General features: G+C 44.6%; 1 protein-coding gene and 1 non-coding gene across 4 annotated transcripts in view; both read left to right on the forward strand.

Moving 5' to 3' along the window:
• LITAF (lipopolysaccharide induced TNF factor) overlaps positions 1-10,369 on the forward strand; it is a 28,501-nt gene extending 18,132 nt beyond the window's left edge. For all 3 annotated transcript variants that reach the window (XM_032460784.1, XM_032460783.1, XM_032460785.1), the window contains exons 2-4: positions 4,006-4,231; positions 6,783-6,939; positions 10,232-10,369. In XM_032460784.1, the coding sequence (XP_032316675.1) occupies positions 4,012-4,231; positions 6,783-6,939; positions 10,232-10,340 (486 nt within the window). In that variant the 5' untranslated portion in view covers positions 4,006-4,011 and the 3' untranslated portion in view covers positions 10,341-10,369. The remainder of the gene's footprint in view (positions 1-4,005; positions 4,232-6,782; positions 6,940-10,231) is intronic.
• On the forward strand, positions 1,221-1,322 carry LOC116657683. Its single transcript, XR_004312879.1, has one exon. It is a non-coding gene; the product is annotated as a U6 spliceosomal RNA (small nuclear RNA).
• Positions 10,370-12,842: the final 2,473 nt, after the last annotated feature.

Below are 12,842 nucleotides of genomic sequence, written 5' to 3' on the forward strand. Positions count from 1 at the left end.
CCCTCCCTCCTTCCTTTCTTTTCTTTCTCTCTTTCTCTTTTCTCTTTCCTTTCACCATTCTAACCCGTTGCTCTCATTCTTTTTGGAATTATAAGCGTATTTATGTGGCTGTTTGATCCAAAAGCAATATTCCCAAGAGACAGTGTCCTGAAGTTCCAGAAAATAGGATGTGACCCCAAGAATGATGATGATGGTCAACAAAATGGTGGGGGACGGGTGTTTAATTTCCAGAACCAGAAGCTCAGGCCCTTCCTTCCTTTAGATGTCATGGACGGAACACCCCCCTCCTCTCCCCAGCTTCCTAACACCTGGGTATGCACTCTCAGCAGCACAATTTCTAGCTGCATTTCTTTCCTTTTGGAGGAGAGAGGCAATGGTCTTGAAGGAGAGGAATTCTGCTTCTGAGTCATGGCCTCCCAGTGGTTTGACCCAAACTATTTGCAGAATTTTGGGCACCCCAAGACCTTCTATTTCCCCACCCAAAGCACTCCCTTTGCAACCACGGCAAACTGTGCTATTTTAGGCTTTCTGGACACACAGCGGTTTCTGCCCTTGTGGTTTTTTTGTATGACTCAGTTTTCATAATAAATCGTGCAGGCAGCTCTGGGTCTGCCTTTCCTGAGACAGGAAGGGACAGTGAGTTCTTGCCGTTCAGCACGGATGTAAATTACTCAGGGGCACGAGGCGGCCGTGTTCCCCCAGATGAAGTCTCCTCGAGCCCAGTCCACAGACTGAGGGGGGCTCCTGGGGCCAGCTAGGAGGGGACATCGGCCGACCTGGGAACTGAGCCTGGTAGAGTTGTCCTGGGGCTGGTGTCTGTGGCCCGTCTTCCCTCCTCCTTCTGCGTTTCTGTTCCCGTGTGTCAGAGGAACTTGACGGAACACCTTAACCACTTTTCATAGTTACTGTCATTTTTAAACCTGAACCTGTTTTCACGAAGATGTCGTGTGGTCCTGTTAACCCCACTTTTGCACTCCTGGTTAACCCCCTCTGTAGACTGCCCTGTAGACCGGCAGCCCCCCTGCTCCACCCACGCACAGGGGCCTTCTGGGCTTTGCCTCTTGTTTCTCCTACAGACTTGCTTCATCTGTCCTGTCGAGGGTTGGACCTTTCCTCTTCTGTATAACCTTCCATGGCTCCCACTGCCCCACTGAACCAGAAAGGGAGCCACATAGGCAACTTAAAATTGTCTAGTAGCCACATTTTAAAAAGTAGAAAGAGTGCTCGCCTCGGCAGCACATACACTGTAACTGAAACGACACAGAGAACATTAGCACGGCCCCTGCGCAAGGATGACATGCAAATGCGTGAAGCGTTCTGTTAAAAAAAATAAAATAAATAGAAAGTTAAAATAAACAGATGAAATGACCTTTAACAACACATTTGACTTAACTCTAGCTAGCTAAAATATTATAGCTTCAACATACAGCCAGCATAAAAAAATTGCACACGACGTATTTCACATGAACGCTCTAAAAACGTTTTGAAATCCAGGCTGTGTTTCACGTTGACATCCTCTCCCAAATTGCATGCTAAAATTTTACCAAAAACATTTGATCTCAATCCAGGGTTCCTTAAATTGGCTGTTGAAAAAGTAGATTGATTTACCCACGGCATCCCAGACTTACATAAAGATTTTCTGATAAATGAATTGTGTATTAGGTTTTAAATTTAAATTACTTAAATATAGTTTAACAGTTCAGTTCCTCGGTCACATTTCAAGTGTTCTTCAGGAGCTTTGTGTGGTTGCTGGCAACCGTATTGGACACCCCAGATAGAGAACATTTCCATCCTTCTAGAAAGTTCCTTTGGACAGCACAGGCTTACAGAATAAGGTCCAAACATCTCCATAGGACTTTCAAAATTTTCTAGAACCCAGCCCCAACCTATCTCGCTTTATTGATTGATTGTGTTTTATGCGTAGTCACTTTCCCATGCCTCTTTTTTCACTTTGAAAGCCCTTTCATCTCTTTCCGCAGAGAAATCTCCTCTTTCGGGCTCAGCTGAAAGGCAGAGCATCCTTGAAGGATTCTCTCTTTCTTCCTGCAGCAGAATGAATTGCTGCCTCTGCTTCCCACGGGTTCTAGAAGAGGCAGCAGAGTGCGTGGGAAGTGGCGGCAGGCCCTTCCAAGCCCCCGGACCATGGCTCGCTGCCCTCGGAGCTCACTGCCCTGTTTCTCCTGAGACAGGTTTGAATGGACCTTCCAACGCAGCGTTAGCCCTGCCCCATTGGAAAAACAGAACCAGACAAAGGACGGCACTGTGTCCTTCTCTGGCTGCCCAGGGGCTGCTGAGCATGGGACCGCAGACAGGAACACACCCTTGGTCCAGGCCATGTAATTCTAGGCGGGCATCAGCTTTGCTGGAGGGAAAAAAAAAACCCTTTCTTTGCCTTCACAAAAGAAAATATGTGCCTGGCTGCTCTGATTCTCATTTTTCAAAATGGGAACTTGCTGGTGTATGTGTATCTCTGTGTGTGTGTGTGTGTGTGTGTGTGTGTGTGTGTGTGTGTGTGTGTGTGTGTGTGTGTGTGTGTTTTCATGTTGATTTTTATTGGTTACAAACGCCAGTTAAATTTTTTTTCTTTTTAATTGAAGTACAGTTGATTTACAATGTTGTGTTAGTTCCAGGTGTACAGCAAAGCGATTAAGTTATATATGCATAATTTTTAAAATACAGTAAAAATTTAAAAATATACACCTTTTCAGATTCTTTTCCATTATAGTTTATTACATGATATTGAATTTAGTGCCCATGCTATACAGTAAGACTTTGTTATTTATCTACTTTGTATATAGTAGTCTGTATCTGTTAATCCAAACTCCTAATTTATCCCCATCCTCCTTCCCCTTTGGTAACCGTAAGTGTGTTTTCTATGTCTGTGAATCTGTTTCCATTTTGTAAATAAGTTCATTTGTATCATTAAAAAATTTTTTTTGGGTGAGGAGGTAATTAGGTTTATTTATCCATTTATTTTTGAGGAGTACCAGGGGGATTGAATCCAGGACCTTGTGCATGCTAAGCATGTGCTCTAACACTTGAGCTATACCCTTCGCCTGTATCATTTTTTTAGATTCCACATGTAAGTGATATCATATGATATTTATCTTTCTCTGTCTGACTGACTCCACTTAATATGATAATCTCTAAGTCCATCCATGTTGCTGCAAATGGTGTTTGTTCTTTTTTATGGCTGAGTAGTATTCCATTGTATGAATATACCACATCTTCTTTATCCATTCTGTCAGTGGACACTATGTTTACTTTTTTTTTTTTTAACTATAGCATATTTACAGAAAAGTGCACATAACTTAATTGTACAACTCGTATTTTTACAAAGTGGACATTCCTATATAACCACCCCCAGATGAAGAAAGAGATCATGACTGCCCTTCTCCTGCCACTTCCAGACTCAGCTTCCCCTCCCAAGAGTAACCACTTTCTTGTCTTCTAGCCCCAAGATTCCTTTTGCCTGTTTCTGGACTTCAGGTAGATGGCACCACACGGTGTGCATTTTTCGGCATCTGGCTTGTTTTGCTCACTCTTACATTTGCCATAATTTGTGGTTGGGTTTTGAATGTCTGTCTTTTCTGTCACCTGAAACACTGTTAGTAAAAATTGCAGCAGTTAATAAAAAGAAAAAGAAAGAAAAGAAAAGAAAGACTAGATGTGAAAGAGAGGTATCAGTTGGGTGATGGTTTCAAGTGTGAAAAACTTCTGCTCAAATTTGGCTAATGTTGCCCTTGGGATTTTCTAGCTTTGGGTGGTTTTCTTTCGTCGTCATCATCTCTTTTATCTTTATGTAGGGAGTCTCTTGTTAAGGTTATGATTCTTGGAGCTGGAAGGGATGTAAACTCCTTTTCTGGCTTTTGGACAAGGCTGGACACAAGTGATTTCCTCAGATTTTCTGTTTGTTAGGGAGTAAATGAAAGATTTAGCATGGGAAAGAGAGAGGGAGAGATGTCAGTTGAATTTCTGACCTGGTATCTTCTGGTTTTGCTTTAGGTAAAAATGTCTGCTCCAGGATCCTACCAGGCGGCCGCTGGGCCTTCCTCGGGTCCAACTGCACCCCCGTCCTATGAAGAGACAGTGGCCGTTAACAGTTACTACCCCACGCCTCCAGCTCCCGTGCCCGGGCCAGCCACGGGGCTCATGACGGGCCCGGATGGGAAGGGCATGAATCCTCCTGCATACTATACCCAGCCAGTGCCTGTCCCCAACCCCAATGCAAGTACGTACAGCCTCCCAGCTTCTCCGTGGTTCTCCGTCAGAGTCAGGAGAGCAGCCAGAGTGACTCTGCCAGAGGGGCTAAGTGAAGTGCCAGTCGGTCCAACTTTCCCCCTTGTCCTGAAATTTCACATCTGGTCTTTTAGGTTCCATGTCAGTGAGGCTCATGGCTCTTCCATAGTCAAGTACAGTTGGATGAGCTTTCCCAAGTCCACCAGAGACCAATCCTTTGGCACTTAACGCAGAGGCACAACCAACTGTCCCAGAGGAATTTGGGAATGGGAATTTACTTTTGACGGCTCCCGGCGGGAGAACCCCTGCCCCGAGGCCAGAGCTGGAGTAGGAAGGGGGACGAAGCAGCCGTGAATGAGGAATGGGTGAGCTGAAACCCACCCCTGCCCACCTTTAGCGCAAGTGACTCCCCCGCCTTCCAGCTACTTCTTCAGGGCCTCGCACCTTGGTACCTCCTGCTGTCCAGGTACAAATCTGACTCAGAATCACAAGCAGCTCAGGAGGAGATAGCCAGCTCAGAGAGTGGACCCGTGAGTCAGGCTGCCTGGCTTCACCTAACTGCCCTGTGCTTCAGTTTCCCCATCTGTCAAATGGGCTCGTCAAATACCTACATTCGGGGTCTGTTAAGATTAAATAAAGTTCTGTGAGTAATCATTGGCTAAACATGAACTGTTGTCATTGAGCTCAAGTAACTCGGACCCCTTGAGATGGAAGAGGACAAGATAATGACTTCAGAGTATTTTAGATCACACTCTGATCAATAAATAACTCATTCTTGCACCAAAAAAAAAAAAGAACTTATTAAAATGTACATGTAAGTGCTAAATTATGCTCTGATACTGCTCTTCTGCAGGGGTTGGGGTGGGGGGATCTTTCCAGGTCTTTCTAGGAACATTGTCTGGTTAGCTCTGGGTGGTAGTTAGTGTCCCCTAATACATAGGTCATAGAAATGGCATTTCAACAACATAAAAAAAGAACAGAAGGAAGTCATTCTGACAGAGCTACGAGCTTAAACAGCTTTGCCAAAAAACAGAACATGCTAAGCTCCAGGTTCCCATCACCCTGCGTGCTCTCCTGATGGTTTTGAATGTCTGCGTGTGTTTTTCACATAGTTTTCTCTTTTTAGCCTGATTTTATACACACGTTGCATGTATCAGCGCATCCCCTGACTTGTCATAAAGAACCAGGCCAGTATCCCCTGGCTTGGTAAATGCCAGCCTTATCGCCGGGCATTGGAGTTTATTAAGGAAATTGTGTGAAATGAAGGCATTGTTTATGCAGGATTCACTCCGTACCAGGCACGGGTGAAGTTCTTTGTCATTTGGTCTCATCTAATCCTAGCGACAACTCCAGTATTCCTTTTTTTTTTTTTTTTTTTTAGTAGCAGCTTTGTTGAGATAGGATCCCCATACCATAAAGTTCACTTTTTTAGAGTATACAATTCCGTGGTTTTGGCATTAGTCACAGAGTTGTGCAGCCATCATCACTGAGTCCAGAATATTGTCATTACCCCTGAAAGGAACCCCGTACCTATTAGCAGTCACTCCCTGATCCCGCCTCCTCCTGGTTCCTGGAAACCACTAATCTACGGATGAAGAACATTGGGGCTAAAAACCCATCACATCACTGTTTCTGAAATTACCATCTGTAGACCACCTTCGTAGAACCATTTAAGAGCTTAAAAAGTGGTTTGGGGACCCTGCCCCAGACCTGCTGAATCAGACTGTCTTGGGGGCAGGGTCCAGGAATCTGCATTCTTTTCAGTAAGCTCCCCACTTGAGCCCATGGACAGTCGAGTTTGAAAGCCTGGTGGAGCTGGGCCAAATCTCTCTTCCAGGAACACACAGTCCTTTTTCCTACCTCGTGTGTGTGTGTGTGTGTGTGTGTGTGTGTAAGTTTAGGGAGACCCTCAAATGATGATTATGGAAATCTGCCATTGTTTTTTCTTCTTCCATTTTTGTCATTTTTCCTCCCCAGTTTTGTTTATTGTGGCAAAATACATACAACATAAAATTGATCACCCTAAGCGTTTCTAAGTGCACAGTTCAGTGGCATTAAGTCCATTCACATTTTTGTGCAGTCACCACCATCTTCCATCTCCAGAACTCTTTACATTTTACAAAACAAACTCTTTGCCCACTAAATGGTAACACCCTGTTCCCTCCTCCCCATGGCAACCACCATTCTGTTTACCTCTATGAATCTGGATGCTCTAGGTGCCTCATACATGTGAAATCATAGTGTTTGCCTTTTTGTGACTGGCTTATTTCACTTAGTATAATGCCCTCAAGGTCCATCCGTGTTGTAAGAATGTGTCAGAATTTCCTTCCTTTTTAAGGCTAAGTAATAATCCGTTGTATGGATGGACCACGTTTTGTTTATCCGTTCATTCATTGACAGACACCTTTTGGTGCCTGTGAATGGTTCTGCTGTGAATGTGGGTGTGCAAATATCTGTCGAGACCCTCCCTCTACTTTTTTGTCAGTTCATGAGTGCCGGCTTTGTTTGGTGATCAGCCAGTTTGTTCTGTTCCTTTCCATCAGTTGCTGTGCAGACAGTCTACGTGCAGCAGCCCATCTCCTTTTTCGACCGCCCAGTCCAGATGTGTTGTCCTTCCTGCAACAAGATGATTGTGACTCAGCTGTCCTATAATGCTGGCGCCCTTACCTGGCTCTCCTGCGGGAGTCTCTGCCTGCTGGGGTAAGTCTCGGGCCCACTCAGACCCCGGGCTCTTCTGAATTCCTCTCTTGCAGGATTTCTCAACTGCAGCACCTACTTCTGTATTGTGTGTGTGTGTCGGGGTGGGGGCCTATCCTGTGCACTGTGGGATGTTGAGCAGAATCCCTGGCCTCTAACCGATAGCTGCCAGCAGCTCCCCAAGCCCCGTTGCTATAGCCAGAAATCACGCCCAGTTGAGAACCACTGCCCTCGAGCACATCTGCCCCTTTGAGCTGCTGTCCCTTCGTTTCTTCTCAAACTGTTCCCTACGAGTTGGGACAGGCATAGCATCCGCCTGCATCTGTGTCGTGGCTGGTACCCTCAGCGATGTCTTTTTCTTCTAGAATTTCATGACCTAAGTAATAATGTTTGCTTGACTCTGAGAGGAGCTTTAAACAATCTGTTCATTAAAATATTTTGTAGTCATCTCCTTATAACTTCTTATCGTTTTATGACCCCCTCTAGTTTTCTATTGGCTACACAAGAGGAGTGTGTAAATATTTACGTCTGCACCAACAGTATTATGTTGAAGGAGATAAAACTTCTTGTTTTGGGAGAAATTGGAGGAAGCACAATTGAATTTTTTTTTTCCAAACAGATAGAGGCAGCTTCCTTACTCCTGGCCTTGTAGTCACTTAGAAAACCACAGGCCTTCTGTTTTCCTTGAAGGAAACTCTGCGCGTTTCTTTTCAGGGGCCCTTGTTTCTTGTACAGCTGGCTCTTTGCGCAGCGTTGGCTGGTGACATAGGTGGAGGAGGAACGATATTTCTTTTCCTAATTTTGAAGAGATGCTTAAGGCCCCTGAGAGCTTAATTAACTTCCTTGAGGACATGCATTCAGTGGGGACAAAAGGAGACAGCGCTACATTAAAGTTCATTGTATTAAAAAAATTAAAAAATTAAAAAGAAATGCAAAAATTAAAAAATAATTAAATATTAAAATTTTAAATTAAAAAAATTAAAATATAATAAAATTTTTTAAAAGTTCACTACCTTTGGACATTCCTATTGAAACTAAGTTCTATCTCTGAAATTAGGGAAAGAAAATGGAAACTTTTATTGAGAGTCAGCCTCTGCCTCTCAAATTTTTGGCAGCTTTTTCTGTTCCTTCCTCCTTTTCTTTTTTAAATGTAGTACTGTGTTCAGATCTTGCCTCTCCCTGCCGTGTGACTATGGGCAAGTGACTTCATCTCTCTGTGAAGTGGGGGAGGGGTTATGCCCATGTCGGAGTGTGTTGAGGACAAAGTAGGTGATGCGTGCAGTGCGCTTGCAGCCACGCCCACCCACATGGGTAAGCCAGAGGTTGAGATTATCCCCAAATGCACTATCTGCCCTTATTTGAACTCAGGTAAGCTTGGGCAATAGGAAATTCCTCTCACAAGACTATTTCCTCATCAGGATACTTCCTGATTCTGCTTTATATAAATCAGTGTCTTCCTGTAAAATGTTGACTTTCAACTACGTTTTTGGCAAACATTGGTTGATGTTTTCTGACACCAGCCAACGCTCCAACACCAGCTGGGAGTCCAGCGACTCAATTCAGTCCTGACACTTAATTACCTGAAGTTGGTACAGACCCCATCGCTTAAGGGCTCGGTCCCACAGACTGCCCCCTACTTCAGGTGCCAGGCACAAGGCTCAGGCTACCTGTACTTCTGGTCAATCAGCTACCAGTTGGGAGTCCTGCTGCCCCCTTTTCAGGTTTGATAATATGCTAGAATGGCTCACAGAACTCAAGAAGGCACCTCACTTAACGTTTACTGGTATTATAAAGGAGACAAATGGACAGCTAGATAAAGAGGTACACAGGGTGAGGCCCAAATGGACCCTGAGTGCAGGAGCTTCTGTCCCCGTGGACCTGGGCTGCACCACCCTCCCAGCACATGAATGTGTTCACCAACCCAGAAGCTCTCCAAAGAGTCGTTCAAGAGTTTTTACGACCCAAGGGAGTGTGTGTAGCTCAGTAGAGTGCATGCTTGGCATGCACGAGGTCCTGGGTTCAATCCCCTGTACCTCCACTAAAAATAAATAAAATAAATAAACCTAATTACACCGCTTCCCCCAAATAAAAGATTGTTTAGAAAAAAAAAAAGTTTTTGTAACCCAGTCCTTGGCCCCTCAGTCTACCCCAGAGGTCTGTGGTTGAGGCTGGAAGTTCCAGCCCTCCAGTCACTTGGTTTTTCTGGGGTGACCAGCCCATCCTGGGTCTGTCTAGGAGCCCCACCCAAGTTGCATCATTAGCATAAATGCCAGGTGTGATTGAAAGGGGCTCCTTGTGAATAGCAAAAGACACTCCTGTCACTCAGGAAGTTCCAGGGGTTTTGGAGCTCCGTGCCAGGAACCAGAGACAAAGACCAAATACGTTCCTTCTTACACCTCGGGGTGTGTGGATGTCCTGCCTGCGTGTGCTGACGATGGACTCCGTTGGTTAAGAGGCATTATCTGGAGAACTTTTATTTGGTTGTTGCTGTGAGAAGCAACCTCTCTATATGGAAAAGTGGTCAGTCCAAGACAGGAGTCAGCCAGCTACAGCCCAGGGGCCAGATCTAGCCCCTTTTAAGTTTTATTGGAACACGTCGCGCCGTTTATTTATGGATTATCTGTGGCTGCTTTCAGGCTCCAATGACAGAACAAGACCCATGTAGCCTAAAAATACGGACTCTGGCCCTTTACAAAAGAAGTTCACTGACTCCAGGCTGACTTTGAAAGATGCCCAAATGACCCAAGACTTGACAGTACACCCAGAACGGTCTGTGCAAGTGCCCCGTCTTTGGTTGGTGTATTAGTCCCCCAGGGCTGTCATAACAAACTACCGTATACCTGGTGACTTAAAACAATAGGAATTTATTTTCTCACCATTCTGGAGGCCAGAAATCGAAAATCAAGGGGCCCTGCTCCCTCCGAAGGCTCTAAGGGCAGAATCCTTCCTTGCCTCTTCCAGTTCCTGGTCGTCCTGGCGTTCCTTGGCTGTGCCTGCATCACTCCGATCTCTGCCTCTGTCTTTACAGGGCCTTTGTCCCTCCCTGTATTTCTGCGTGTCCTTTACTCTTCTTATAAGGACACCAGTCTTTGAGTTTAGGGAACCCGCCTGGATAATCCAGGATGATCCCTTCTCGAGATCCATTATTACATCTGCCAAGACCCATTTTCCCAGTAAAGTCACATTCGTAGGTTCCGGAGCTTAAGTCTCCGACGTATCTTTTTGACGGCTGCCATCCAAACCATGACAGACAGTCGGTAACACGCTCTGTGTGTGATCTTTTTTGTTCTCCTAGGTGCGTAGCGGGCTGCTGCTTCATCCCTTTCTGCGTGGACGCCCTGCAGGATGTGGACCACTACTGTCCCAACTGCAAAGCTCTCCTGGGCACCTACAAGCGTTTGTAGGACTCGGCTGGACCTGGAGGGAGCCATGTGCTGCAGGAAGGCCTTTCCGCCTCTGATCCAGCCCTGCCCCTGGTGGGGGCTCCACCTCGGTGGTCTCATCTCTCCAGGGGCTCCACCTTTGTGTCTTCTTTTGGGGGGAAATATCACAGAAGTAACACACCTCCAAACCCCAGAAGTTGCTGCTTGGAGTCGTGCACAGGACATGCAAAGACATTCTCCTTGAGTGCTGGTTCAAGGGTTTTCTGCCTACCTGTGACCCCAAGTCATCCCATCCAACTGTGATCATTGTCCTGTCCGAGTATCTCCTGGTGATTTGCCTCTGGCCGGCTCCTTTTCTTGCCTCTGTGGGCCTTTCTCTTGGTCTCAAGCTGAGAAGCCCCAGATTTGCCTTATTTTTGAGCCTGTTCTGACTCCAGTGTGGCTGAACCAACCTTTAGTGCCTACCATCTGTCCCCACTTCTGATGACAGAAATCTTGCCTTATAGACTAAGGACTTGGCTCTCAGATTCTGTAACCGCAGGCTTTTAATTAGCACACAAATTCACTTTAATTTCTTGATTTGTTTTTAAGTACAAGAAGGGGCTAGTCATACCTACCAGACACATAGCCTTGAGGTCATCGACGCAGGCTAGAATTAGAAGGCTGGATTTGACCACTGATCTGCCTTCTTTGAATCAGCTCCTCAGCCACTTTCCACGAAGGGCTTCTTTCTTGTAGAGGAATTATTTGTATTAACAAGTTTTTGTGACCTCCTTTTGGTCGTAAACACCTCTGAGTATAATTTTGAGAGGTGGGATTTAATACCATTGTCTGTAACCATGTGACTGGTATCATTTTCCCATTTGCCAATGCACTCTCACCTTTTTTTTTAATCCCGTAACAGAAAAAGTAATGGATAATTTTATCCACTGCCTTTACTTGGGTTTAGTGTGGTTCTTAAAAAACCTCCATCATTGAACTCTTAAAGGAGGGCCCCTTTTGAGTTCCCAACGGTGTGTTTGGAAAGACAGAGAAAAGCGTGTTTGAGCCCATCTGGGTACCATGGTGCTGCGAACCTTGGGGACCTGACTGTTTCAAGGGAATCTGAAGTCTGGATTTTATTTTTCAGAAATACAATTTGTCGTATAACATTGGGAGACATTTCTAGGACTCAAGCAGCGAGCCAGAGTTCTCGGTTAGCTGCTGTGGCATCTTCCAAATCAAGAACAAAGCCTGGCTCAACTTTCAGGAGTCCCCGTTTTGATAATAAATAGGCACATGTGAATAATACGATGTAGAAATCAAGCCTAGACCTTGATTGAAAATCTGTATATTGGTTGAAAGTGATAGAGTCATAACCATTGATTCAGCTTATTCATTTGATGTTTCGAAAGTTCCAGTAATTATTTTTGCAATGACTGTGGATACTACATAGTACTTTGGTGTTATCTGCTTTTCAAAAATAAAGTCTTTGGTTCACTCTGTGAACTGTTTATCAATTCTTACAGTGTGAAGAAACGTCTCATGTCCTGTTTCCAGCTGTTGCTACAAAGAACTTTTATTTGCTCCATAACAGTAGGAAAATCCTTCATGATTTAAAAAAAAAAAAAAAAAAAAAACAACTTCAGACTTGCTGAATATCCTGCGGTGTCAAGATGACCGATGTTGAGTTGGGTGGATTGCTAGCGAGTCCGATTTGAACACTAGGCTGTTGCAACCCAATAGGCATCAGTGATGGCAGCAAGCCATGCCTTTCAAGTTTTAATAAAATGCACAGAAGAAAGCCGTCCTCATTCATTCGCCGAACAAAACGAGCTTTGTTAATTGATCGGGGGTAGATGTGAGATGCTAGAAGGAGGGCATTGTAACTCGCCAGGAATATGAATGTCATCCTCTCTTTTGCTACCTGATGATAAAGCTTTGTTTTGGAAGGTGCTGGAAAATCATGTCATCTTGTGCAACGTTGTCATTTAAAGCCTAACTTCTGGCCTTGGAAGATTGCTGCTCACCCATTTGTGATGGTGTGTTTTTCTCTCGTTTGATGAAATTGAAGGCCGTGCATGTTGAGCAGTTTTGCTCAGATGGTGGCGTATAAATGGTCTCAAGCTGTTATTAATTACATATGCACAGTCTTCAAAACAGCCCTATTTTGAGGACCGTAGAACATATATTCTATGGAACTTTAAAAATAACATCAGATGCCTGGAGTATGAAGTATTCGCCAGACATTCCATTTTATTGTTCAAAGCAGGGGCTTACTCATGTAGTTTTAGAAATTAAAAGGCTCTTTTGTTCTGCCCCTGTTTGTTGGGGGCTTCGGGGTTAGTTTTTTTTTTTTTTTTAACAAACACTGAATCACATTCAGTAAATGAAAGCTTTATTTTATATCTACTTGGACCGCAAAGAAGAATTTTTACCAATCTCAAACCCAGAACGGCTGTATATCTTATATACTGTGAGTCCTTCTAGGCCTTGGACATAAGTGTTGGTTTGTGTCTCGTTAACAAGAAGTATTCAGTTACT

This window comes from Camelus ferus, chromosome 18 (genome assembly GCF_009834535.1).
Source record: "Camelus ferus isolate YT-003-E chromosome 18, BCGSAC_Cfer_1.0, whole genome shotgun sequence".
NCBI classification, from domain to species: Eukaryota; Metazoa; Chordata; class Mammalia; order Artiodactyla; family Camelidae; genus Camelus; species Camelus ferus.